This window comes from Scyliorhinus torazame, chromosome 19 (assembly GCF_047496885.1).
Source record: "Scyliorhinus torazame isolate Kashiwa2021f chromosome 19, sScyTor2.1, whole genome shotgun sequence".
Classification (NCBI taxonomy): Eukaryota; Metazoa; Chordata; class Chondrichthyes; order Carcharhiniformes; family Scyliorhinidae; genus Scyliorhinus; species Scyliorhinus torazame.
Window position 1 is genome coordinate 84,993,283 of NC_092725.1, and position 12,658 is coordinate 85,005,940.

Here is a 12,658-nt window from a genome sequence, read left to right on the forward strand (position 1 = left end):
TATTCACTGGATAGAACAATATTTGCAAATATAAGTTTTAGGAATTCTCTTCATTGGTGAAACAAAAGCTATGGCAATGTCATTTCTACATGACTATTGTGTTGTTTTGGCGGCATGCATAGAGACCGCCAAACCATCCTGCACTCTAGCTAGCACAGAGAGAACGATTTTGAGGAAAGAAGATATTTTCAGCTAAGGAATCATCGTGAGAATAGCATTTCATGTTCTTATCTTGCTGGATTAAACTGGCTTTGAAAGTAGCATTGCCAACAAGCACACTGGGCTAAATCGCTGGCTTTTAAAGCAGACCAAGGCAGGCCAGCAACGTGGTTCAATTCCCGTACCAGCCTTCCCGAACAGCTGCTGGAATGTGGCGACTAGGGGCTTTTCACAATAACTTCATTGAAGCCTACTCGTGACAATAAGTGATTTGCATTCATTTCATTTTCAACATTTTAATCCATTTTTTTTAAAGGGAAATTCTACTCCCATGTGCACTTCCAGTTATACAAATTCACTAATTGGCACTTTGATGATAGGACCAAGAAACCTTATTTTTTTTGCTTTTGGACTTAATTCCGTCAATTTATTTTATATTGATTGCATTTTACTTGGAAGAGAATTATAACGTTGATCAAAATTCTATGTTCATGATTTGATTTGTTCCCTTAAGCAAACATGTCTCTGACCAACGTGCTGCCATCTGCTCCTGACATGGCACAGTTTAAGCAAGGTGTTAGATCTGTGGCCGGGAAGCTATCTGTTCTGGCCAATGGAGTGATGACTTCCATTCAGGTTGGTGTAATTTTCATAACAAATAGCCTTTTGGTACCTTTTGTCGTGTAGATTCTTGTGACCAAACTGTCTGTATAATTATTTTTGTTTTATGTGTAAAGGTTTTGCATTAGGCATATATGCAACATATAAAATGTTTAACGTCATTACAGCTACAACTGGATCAGAAAGCCATTGTTCTGGAGATTTTGGTTCAGAAGCAATATGCATTCAGCTGCAAAGCAGTTACAGTTATGCACAGGAAGTACTTAAAGGCATAGGTCAGGTAATCAGACCCCAGGTCATCAAGAGATGAGGATTAATCAACATTTATTTTTGAATCAAATTAAATATGTGCGTGAAAATGAACAATGTTTTACTCCTCTTGTAATTTGAGTTTGCAAAAATGCAAAGATTTTGAATTCATTCTTTCCATGTCTGTCATTATTTATATATAATCACATCGTTTTCCAATCTACCGTGGCAAACTCACTCTGAAATTCGATATAAAATTCATAGTATTGTAGTATTTACAGTGCAGAAGGAGGCCATTCAGCCCACTGAGTCTGCACTGGCCCTTACAAAGAGCACCCTACTGAAGCCCACATATCTACCCTATCCCCGTAACCCAGCAAATCCCACTTAACATTTTTTGGACACTTAAGGGCAATTTAGCATGGCCAATCCACCTAACCCGCACATCTTTGCACTGTGGGACGAAACCGGAGCACCAGGAAGAAACCCATGCAGACACGGGGAGAACGTGCAAACTCCGCACAGACAGTGACCCTGCCGGGAATCGAACCTGGGATCCTGGAGCTGTGAAGCAGCTGTGCTACCGTGCTACCCTATCATATTATGATCATTATTCCCTGGAGACTCCTTTACTACAAGATTATTCACGAGCCTCTTCTCATTGTCCAAAACCAGATCTAAAATAGACTGTTCCCTCTTTGCTTCCTTGACAGTCTGATTTTGAAAACTGTCTTTTATACATTCCATGACCTTGTCCTCCACATTATCACTGCAAATTTCTCTTTATAAAAATTGAAGCCCTCTATGATTACTTTGTTACATGCAGCACGAATTTCCGGATTTATACTCAGGCTGACAGTGCAGCTGCACCCACCCATTTTTTTTTTGACCCTTGTTGTTTCTGAGCTGCAACCAAACTGATTCTACATACTGTCTTTATCCCATTTTTAATTTCAGGACTACTCTCCAACTCCTTTTCCATTCTTCTATAAGTTAAGTAACCTAAAATATATAGTTCCCGACCTTAGCCACTGTACAAATACTGCAAATGCATTCGGATATAATGCATAAAAGGTACATCTTTTATCTATTTTCCCTTGATTTTACTTTGAAACCATTTGAAATTGAACACAATGCAGTTGTGGAAAGAACATTGATTATGACTTCGTACAGCATTGTAAACACAATTACACATCGTTCAAGAAGGTGCAACAGTTTTCAAGGGTTTTTACAGTAAGAATAATATATAAAATTGGGGGTTCATATAAAATCAGTTATTTCTAGTTGATTTCCATCTGCAAGGACTTCAATGACACACCTCATGGAGGAGAGGGAATCCTTGCAGCAAGATTTGGATTTCCACACTTAACTGCGCATGTACCAACACCAAAAGATGGCAGTTTCCAGAGTAATGATGACAAATGCTATTGTTGCAACTGCAAAATCTGCAATTTTGTTTTATTTATGCTGTTTATTAAAGCTCATTTAGTAGAATATTAGTTTAAAAAATGTCTCAAATGATGCATTATGTGAATGTTGGTCTCGGGTGCTCTTGTTAAAAGGAAAATAGAAATTCACATGAATGTGTTGTCTTCTAGATTAATCCAGAAACTTGGGCGACACAGTGGCTAGCACTGCCGCTTCGTGGCGCCAAGGACCCGGGTTCGATCCCGGCCCCGGAGGGTCACTGTCCATGTGGAGTTTGCACATTCTCCTATGTCTGCGTGGGTCTCACCCTCACAACCCAAAAAAGATGTGCAGGGTAGGTGGATTGGCCATACTAAATTGCCCCTTCATTGGAAAAAAAAGAATTGGGTACTCTAAATTTAAAAAAACAATCCAGAAACTGATTCACCATAGCAGAGAGGCATAGCACATGACTCTCCAACTATAGAATCAAGAGTTTTTGAGCTCTAGAATTTTTTGAGGCAATCTATTTTATTTTAATGTCGATAAAAGACTACTACATTCGCTTGTTATATTTCGACTACTTGTATTTGATAGCAATAAATTTATAATGGTGACAGAAACCTCTCTCTTCAGCAGCCCATTTACTTGTTTCTTGCAGGATCGATATGGCTCCTAACTGGACACACAATGAAATGAATGTGAAATCTTTCAGAAGCGATTTCATTTGGGTGCCTGGCACACCATTGATTACCAAAATGTTTTGAAGGATTGTTCAGTTAAGATGGAAATCTTTTGCCACAGTTTTGGTGCTTAAATTGCATCTGCTGACATCTAACTATCTGTGTTCCTATTTACTTGAGTTTTCCCAGTGTCAATCTGTCTCAGGTAATACTGTGCTTAAATAAAGAGGGCAAAAAACTCAAACCTAGAAGAAGGAAATTATTTTTCAGTCATTAGATTGTGATTTTTATTCTAGTTTAAACCAGGCGGAAAGGTATTAAATATCTAGACCTTTAGTTAGTATGGGAAAAGGGTGCAATATTCAATTTTAAAAAAAAATGCTATACAGATATACATTACAATATGGAGAAATCTGCAGCTTTAAATAAGTGCTCTTATAAATTGGGTTTTGTTTCCCGTTTAAAGAAACAGTGTTTGTATAATTAAAACACTACACTGAACTCCGAGAAAGTGAGTGTGCAGTTTCTTATATAGATTGTTTGTTTACTGGAACAGATCACTTTTTGGGGGTCTTAAGTAATTGTAAGATAGAGCTGTTTATTGGTACTTTGAACAGATGATTATATGCCAAAGCACTCTTGTTAACCTTTAGAAGTATATAGTTTGTAGGAAATTGAAATATTGATATTAATGGGAGGTTGCAAGGCACCGTGTTGGGAATTACAGGCAGTTGGAAGGTGATCATCAATCATTTCTGTTTATAAGCAGAAACCTGTACGGTGTGCTTTTTGGAAACCAATTATTTCTACTCATGGGACCAATTAAATAAATGTAAATGGTAATATGCTGTAGTTGTATATTGTAATGAATCTTAATTTTTGAATCATTATGTTTAAATTGCACACTTTATGGAGGCAAAAAGCTGGACTGGGTTATGTAAACACATGTATTTCTAATAAACAAAAAGACACATTTGCTTCATATAAGTGGGTCAATACTAAAATTGAGCTCAGTAGAAAACATAAGCAATAAATTAATGATTATGGTAAGATTTCAACAAATGGCTCTTGTATATGTATTATACTTTTCGAATGGAATACCAAAGTTCATTGTTTGGAGAGATATACACCATCAAGATTAGAGCACAGATATTTGAACAGTACAACAGATGCATTGCAAAATGCTGACTTCACAAAGTAGAATATAGCTTGTTGAAAATAAGGGAGAAAATGTTTTCCATTGTTAAAATAAAATTGTTTAAAGTGTTAACTTTAGTCAGAAGGCTGTAATCAGGGATACAAAGATAAAAACATACAGAAGTAGCATTTTTGCCAAGTTATTGTCTGCAGATTAACAGTTGCATCATATCACTGAGGTGAGAATCATACTGAATCTGGACTACCAGCTGAAGAATAAAGTATGTTGTTCATTCTTGTCTTCTAGTCCAGACCTGGTTCTTCCTTAACATATCTTTGGAATCTAATGTGAAACATTTCCCGATATTGTATTCAATTGTGTTTTAAAACTGTAGAAAATGATTTATTGACCCTGTAGATAACCTTGTAGATGACAGTGGAATATGTGACTGGGATTTACTGATGTATGACTGCACCTGAAGTCGAACATTGATACTTGTGGATATAATGTAATGTATGAATGAGAAGAGTCCCATAACATCTTTGGACCCTAATGATCTAGCTTCTTTCGGGGGTCAGTGGTTGCATAATGGTGCTGTCGCTGAATTGCTAATCCAGAGACCCAGGGTAATGCTCTGGGGACCGGATTCGAATCCCGCCATGGAAGATTGTGGAATTTGAATTCAATAAGAAGAAATCTGGAATTAAAAGTCTAATGATGACCATAAAACCATTGTTGATTGCTGTAAAAATCCCATCTGATTCACTAACGTCCTTTAGGGAAGGAAATCTGTTGTCCTTCCCTGGTTTAGCCTACATGACTCCAGACTCACAGCCATAGAACCATAGAATCCTAACCGTGCAGAAGGAGGCCATTCAGCTCATCAGGTCTGAGTACTCTACCTAGGCCCATTCCGCACCCTATCCCCATAGCCCCACCTAACCTGCACATCCCTGGACACTAAGGGGCAATTTTAGCATGGCCAATCCACCTAACCTGCACATCTTTGGATTGTTGGAAGAAACCCACACATACACATGGGGAGAACGTGCACGCTCCACACAGACAGTCACCCAAGGCTGAACCCAGATCCCTGGCACTTTGAAGCAGCGGTTCTAACCACTGTATCATCATTCCACAATGTGGTTAACTCTTAAATGCCCTCTGAAATGATTCAGCAAGCCACTCTGTTCGAGGTCAACAAATGCTAGTCCAGTTATGTAATTCTGCCATTATTGATACTCGATGCTCTGTGGTTTGTTTACTTTGATTTTATTTAACATCATATAAATTGAGAATTACGTGGAGCATTATAAGATAGTAAATTGATTTTAGAAGAAAAATCTGATCCAGGATGTTTGCAGAGAAAAAACCAGTTGAAATTTAGAAGTCCAACTCTAGGAAATATATATATATATATATTTACAAATTATTATTTAATGTGTCTCAGAAAATTCATGGACCTCTTTAAAGTTTGGAACTGCAATTCAACCAAGAAAATTTGTCATTTTAGTCCATAAGTTCCCTTGTTCCAAACATTTTTCCTTGTGAATGCATTTACACTGAGAAAATTATTGGCCATAATTCCTTTTTCCTCAATGGCCTCAAGAATGGGCCTCCAGGTTGAGCAGAAAATCTCAAGGCCCCCGGGAAGATTAAATAATTTTAATTAATGTGAAATACTCTGTTTCTATTATAGTGTTCACTATAATTGCACGATGCCCTTATAACCTTGAACTGTTGTGTTTATATTTTCCTACCTGTCTCCCATGACATTATGATGCTGCTCAATTCTACAACAGCCTGTAGCTTTGATGTAGACAAATGTCCAGAAACACATCGGACAAAAAATGAATGGTAGGCTAATGAAGGAGCTATGACCAAAGGCTTGCTAAAGAGGTGAATATTAAAGAGCAACTTGAAAGAAGGATGAAGAGGCAAAATGATTTAGGATGGGAAATCCAGAATATCTAACACCACCGTAAATAGTGGAGGAGAAAGGATTGAAGGATGCCAGAGTTATGCAAGGATTATAGAGCTGGAGAAACTTGTAGAGATAAGGAGGAGTGAAGCCATGATGATCTTTTAAACAATAGGATGAGAATTTAATTTTTAACATGTTGGAGGACTCTGAGCACAGGAGTGATGGGTAGGTGGGGGTTTGAGAGGGATAGAACATGGACTCCTGAGTTTTAGATTATCTGAAGTGTACGCAATAGGCGCAAGCCTTGAGAGCATTTGATCATGAGAGAAGGATGGACGGGGAGTTTCAGCAGCCGAGGCAGGGCAATTTTACGAAGTTTGAAGTGGGTGATCTTGTATTGGAGAGGTTAGAAAAACATGCATTCATAATGGGCCTGGGCCATAAAAGCTTGCTAGAATTGGAAGACTTTACTGTGCACTAGCCTGGTCATAAACTGCAATGAAACCTCTGACAGCCAGAGCTGCTTGATGCCTGTGTTGAAAGATTCCTCGCAGTGAGAGACTACAATAGTTAACAAGAAGTTTTATTTCTTACTTTTTTGGAGTAACTATTAGCATAACCCTGCAGAGCCATCAAAAGTTAGCGATTTAAATCACATTTTTGAATGGTTCCAATAAAGCACAATTTGCCCGGAAGCAATTAACACTTCTGGGCAATTGTCATTGTCGCGCAAACCCTTATCTATACAGGTCTGAGGCATTTCCCAGCGCATCTTTGCCTCAAATCCGGCCCTGTAGAGCTTAGAAGCTCCGGTCCATAGTGTCTTTCATGCATTGTTATGTTGCAAAGCACTTTACAGCCTTTGAAAGACAGGGATAATTTTTAAGGATAAATCTGCTGGAAGTTGTCTATGATTTCCAGGCTGTACCTGGAATAATGAGCAATATTGGCAGAGGAGAGTGAGGCTAATTATACTTGTTGTGGTTTAGCCATATCTTCTGATAAATGTCTGCCATATTCACTGAAATCTACAACATTTGGACTTGTAGGAGCTAAGATACAAACTATGCCAGGGGAAATAATTAGGGTGGCAGTGGGGGGAGAGAGAGAGTGATGGGGAAAAGGGCATCGACGGTGAAAGTGATTTGAGCAGATCCACAGCTGCAGAAGACAAAGCGAATGGATAGCCAAAGACTAGCCAGACAGGTGTTGAAAGTGGAAGTGTAATGACTGGGGTTAGGGCGAGTTTCATTTCAGGGTGTACTCAACAGGAAGTGGAATTTGAGCTGGAAGGATGTGGCTGGTGTACAAGCAGGGACAGTTCACATCAGAACTGACAACAAAAGAACTTTGAAGTGGACTACGTTCCTTTCTAAGGTGTCGGTCGGCCTCTGCAATCAGAGTTAGTGGAGCCTATGGCTTCACACTTTCAGTGTCAATGCACTGCAAGATTGGGTACAAGATGGAAAGGGAAGTAGGTAGGCTTAAAACAGAGGACTGTTCAGTTATGATACAGCTGCAGAACAATGGGAAAGATGTTGATATGAGTAAAATGGACACAAAACTGAGTTTGGAACAGAATAGATGGATAAACTGGATTTGTCAAATACATTCCCTCGTCTGCATTTATTTACACAGTATTTGCGTGATTGGTCAAGATTTGCAGAGTTTATGGTGATCCTAATTTCAAAGCAATGAAGTTTCTACTCCAATGTAATAATTCTGTTAAGATATTGCTGTCATCCACAATCCTCAACATGACCTTTTAAGTGGGTACGGGTGAGACAGCAGTTTCAGTTTTACTAATAGTGAAGCGTTGCTAGGGAGAACCAATTTTTTAAACAGACTAACATTGCATATTCTAACAATTTCCACAGAAATTTGTGCCATCCAGCATTAAATAGGCATCTTTATTTCAGGGAAGTAGCGAGGATGACTGATGGCGGTAACAGAAGTGTCAAAACACAGGCCTGTAGGAGATGTCCAGGGGACTAGGAAATCTGTCCTTTCATCTCTCTGCTCTTGGATGTGTGTTTCCACAGATTTGTTGCAAATCCCTGAGTAATGTGTTTGTGGCTCTGTTGCTGTCCATTGAGCAGATATGGTACTGGTCTGTTCTGGCAAGTAGCATGTTGGTGACATGATTAATGCAACTGCAGAGTGGACAGTATAGGTAATGTCCTCTGTAGCAGTCTGGAAGGAGCCTGAGATGAAACATCTGTGAGCCTGATGCTTTGCCTGGCTGGTTGATGCTTCATACCTTCACAAGAACCCAGGAAATAGGAGAAGTAGAAGACAGTAGCCCATCAAGCTTGCATCCCCATTCCATATGATCATGGCTGATCTTGGACTTCAAAATGCTGTCTGAAATGGAGGGCACCTAGGGACAGGCAATACATGTTGTCCCAGCAAGTGACGCTGAAGTCCTGTGTCATGAATTTTTTAAAAACATATTTTCCTACCTGATCCCCATAGCCCAGACTTGGACAGTACATCCCCAACTCTCTGGGGTAGAGATTTCCAAAGATTCACAACCCTTGGAAGTAATTTCACCCCATCTCAGCCCTAAGTGATTGGCCCCTTATCCTGAGTCTGTGTCCCTGTGGTTTTGATTCCGAAACCAATGGAAACAATCTCTCAGAATCCACCTTTTCAAACCTCTTCTAAGCTCGGAGAGTATTAAACCAAATTTACCCAGCCCCTCTTCACAGGATAACCTCTTCATCCCAGGAACCAATTTAATGAATCTTTGTTGTACCCCCTCCACTACAAGTATGTCTTTAAGTATGGAGCCCAAGACTGCACATACTACACCAGATGCAGTCTCACCAAAACTCTACAACAGCAGCAAAACTTCTTTGACTTGTACTCCAACCCCTTTGCAATAAAGGCCAACATGTCATTTTCCTTCCTAATTACTCGCTGTACCCGCATGCTAACTTTTTGTTCCTTGTAGTTATCATTCTTTCATGTTACAATAGAAATTAAAAATCAACCCCAGGGAATCATGAATGGAACACACAATTGTTTCTTGGCAACATCTGATGCAAAATTAATCTATTCAAAGAGTTTTGTTTGCCCTACTTTGTTTAAAATAGAGTCTCCTTATAAACTTCCGGAGTGTTCACTTCCACTCTTTCATCATCGGGGGGTTTTGGTTTAGGGCAGAAGGGGATATATCTCCTCCAGTCTCCAGTGCAACACTTGGTGCCAATACCGAAAGGTAAATTGTAGCAATCACTGTCGTTTGCTCCTTTGTAATCATCCTCAAAGACTGTTTCCTTCCAAGCAATCATCCCTCGTTCTTTCTCTGTACCTGTAAAACACCAGTAATCACTCCTGACACATGGTTTTTGCATGCCTATAAATTGTCTTATTTGTTGGAAAAGTCTTCACTCCGCTGTGTTTTCACTCACTTCACTGAGTGCTTAGCATAAAATCATTGAATGCAACATACTTTGGGTAGCGTTGCCAACCTTTCAGGACTGGTCTGGAGTCTCCAGGAATTGAAGATCAATCCCCCTGTGTACTGTTGTGCACAGCTATGGAGAAAAATCGTGACACTAAAAGATGGGTGTTTTTTTTGCCTATTTCTTTAAACATTTCTCTTTACCAGATATAAACATATTGAAAATGGGAAAATATGGCTGTTTGCCTGATAGTCAAGCATCATCCAATTGGGTAATGAGTCTTTGCTTAAGGATGGATGTGCTGGCCAACTAATGGCTGGAGGGTGGGAGGCAAGTCATCTGATGAAACCTCCAGGAATACATTTAATCACAGTTGGCAACCCTACTTTTGGAACATCTTTAGAGAGATAATAAGACATCATGTAAATGCATGTTATTGTTCTTTTCAATGGTAACTTGGGGCGAAATTCTCCCCCAACGGCGGGATGCCCGCCGACTGGCGCCAAAGCCGGCGCAAATCAGACGGGCATCGCGCCGGCAAAAAGGTGCGGAAGTCTCCGCATCTTTGGCGGCCTAGCCCCAACATTGAGGGGCTAGGCCGACGCCGGAGGGATTTCCGCCCCGCCAGCTGGCGGAAATGGCGTTTGTTGCCCCGCCAGCTGGCGCGGAAATGCGGCGCATGCGCGGGAGCGTCAGCGGCCGCCGAAAGTTTCCCGCGCATGCGCAGTGGGGAGAGTCTCTTCCGCCTCCGCCATGGTGGAGGCCGTAGCGGAGGCGGAAGGGAAAGAGTGCCCCCACGGCACAGGCCCGCCCGCGGATCGGTGGGCCCCGATCGCGGGCCAGGCCACCGTGGGGGCACCCCCCGGGGTCAGATCGCCCCGCGCCCCCCCCCCCCAGGACCCCGGAGCCCGCCCACGCCGCCTGGTCCCGCCGGTAAATACCAGGTTTGATTTACGTCGGCGGGACAGGCAGTTTCTGGGCGGGACTTCGGCCCATCCGGGCCGGAGAATCCAGCGGGGGGTCCCGCCAACCGGCGCGGCTGGATTCCCGCCCCCGCCCAATCTCCGGGAGCGGAGACTTCGGCGGGGGCGGGGGCGGGATTCACGGCGGCCAACGGCCATTCTCCGACCCGGCGGGGGGTCGGAGAATGACGCCCAAGAGTTCAAACCATTTGGGATTACACAGCAATCTCCCGAATGGAGCATGGATTTCCCAGCATTGCTGTTGAGTAGCCCGAGAGATATTTGTATTTTAACATTTTGTTGCAGCAGTTTTAGAGGGATGGAGCCTGTAGAAATTAGCATTGACTGGGGAACCTGATGTTTGTGCAAAGCTATGGAATTGAGTGTGTTATTACAGGATGAATGTTACAGGAGCACTACTAGTTTCAGTTGCACCTATTAACCACTTAAGTATGGACACGATGAGTTGTGTTACTGTTGATTCTGTGGGAAATCTGTATTTTGTCAGCATTATTATTAGGGGTTAGTGCAATTTTGTGAGTTATTTAATTACTGGAGGAATTCAAGTTCCTCCACCTCTTCCCCATTCAGCAATCTTAATGGTAACTATAGTGATGGAACATATAATAATGGTTTCTCTGACAATTCTGATTTGCATTTAATAGAGAATTATTGTTTATGCAGTAATATATTAAATAAAGGCAGTTGTAGTACTGATCTGTAAAGAACGCAGTTCATAATGTGAGATCTAAAAATGTATATAGTTTTGAAATTGACTCCTAGGGGTATGAAATTGAAAATGAGCAGGATCGTGAAACAAATGTAATTACATTTGTCACCCAATGAAAGATGTGCTAAACATTTGATACTACAATTCTGTTGAAGTCAATAGAACTAAATATTAATTGGAATGTACAACAGACACCTGATGTGATCCCACCTGTTTTCCCATGTCCAATTTCAACCATCATCCCAACCCATGATTTAATTATAATTTTGTAACAATGTTATAAAATAAATTCATTGCTTCCAAAGTAACAGAAGGGAAGGAAGCTTACCTGGTATAGTATTATCCAGGAAAAATCCCCAAAATCCCCCAACGAACATACTGGTGGTTAAAAGGACTTGAATGACTTGATCCAGTGGAAGTACTCCTGGAAAGCAGAATATTTCTTCAGTTGCCAGTGTTAAAGCTTTAATTTAAACCTAAGATGGAGTTGAACTTTGCTTTGGCATTGACTAGAAAATGGTTAAATGATGCAAAGGCAGGGGATAGGGATAGGATTGCACTTTGGTCACAAGACTGGAGTGTGGTCAAGCCATCAGAGGAATGAGGGTGAAGCCAAATGTTGAGATGAGTGCGTACTTGGTGTAAACAGTCATGAGCTTTCACTGTTGGAGCTTGGGTTCACATACAGCTGTTCATTGTAAAAGTTCCTACATTAATAAGTGGAGAGTTTTAATCTAGCTCCAACTGAATGGGGACCCATATCACCCCCTAAACTTGTGATATGAGAAATGAAAATGTTATACTAATGAAGTTCTGACGTTAGTTCAAGACATGTTGCTGGGACAGTGCTATTGCTCTGCAGATAGCTGGTTATTATACTACATGCTGAGGGAGTGCTTGACACAGCAGGAGAAAAGGAACAACTGAACATGTCTCAAGGCCAGGCACCGACATCTATTCCCTTGATGGGCCTATAAGTAATATAATATTTTGTATAATATAAAAGTGTCTTAAAAACATGAGATTCAAAGTTTAATGAAGCCTTGCATGTATCCCTTTCTTCTATGAATGGGCACAAAAATAAGGGAAAAATAATTAGTTTCAAGAAGAAGGAGGCAAAGACTGCAGCCGATGAATGTGTTCCAAACTCAAATCTACGTGGCCTGTAAAGCACCAACAACATACAGTATAATCATAGAATTTACAGTGCAGAAGGAGGCCATTTGGCCCATCAAGTCTGCACTGGCTCTTGGAAAGAGCACCCTACTTAAGCCCACACCTCCACCCTATCCCTGTAACCCAGTAACCCCACCTAGAGCACCCGGAAGAAACCCACGCAAACATGTGGAGGACATGCAGACTCCACACAGCCAGT

At 41.0% G+C, this 12,658-nt stretch overlaps 2 protein-coding genes across 4 annotated transcripts in view; one reads left to right on the forward strand and one right to left on the reverse strand.

Moving 5' to 3' along the window:
• LOC140396271 (ADP-ribosylation factor GTPase-activating protein 3-like) overlaps positions 1-4,555 on the forward strand; it is a 91,077-nt gene extending 86,522 nt beyond the window's left edge. For all 3 annotated transcript variants that reach the window (XM_072484656.1, XM_072484658.1, XM_072484657.1), the window contains 2 exons: positions 674-795; positions 3,098-4,555. In XM_072484656.1, the coding sequence (XP_072340757.1) occupies positions 674-795; positions 3,098-3,115 (140 nt within the window). In that variant the 3' untranslated portion in view covers positions 3,116-4,555. The remainder of the gene's footprint in view (positions 1-673; positions 796-3,097) is intronic.
• slc23a4 (solute carrier family 23 member 4) overlaps positions 3,681-12,658 on the reverse strand; it is a 76,522-nt gene continuing 67,544 nt past the window's right edge. Inside the window, exons 11-12 of the mRNA XM_072484655.1 lie at positions 11,612-11,707; positions 3,681-9,497 (exon numbers count right to left, since the gene is read on the reverse strand). Of these exons, the coding sequence (XP_072340756.1) occupies positions 9,271-9,497; positions 11,612-11,707 (323 nt within the window). The 3' untranslated portion in view covers positions 3,681-9,270. The remainder of the gene's footprint in view (positions 9,498-11,611; positions 11,708-12,658) is intronic.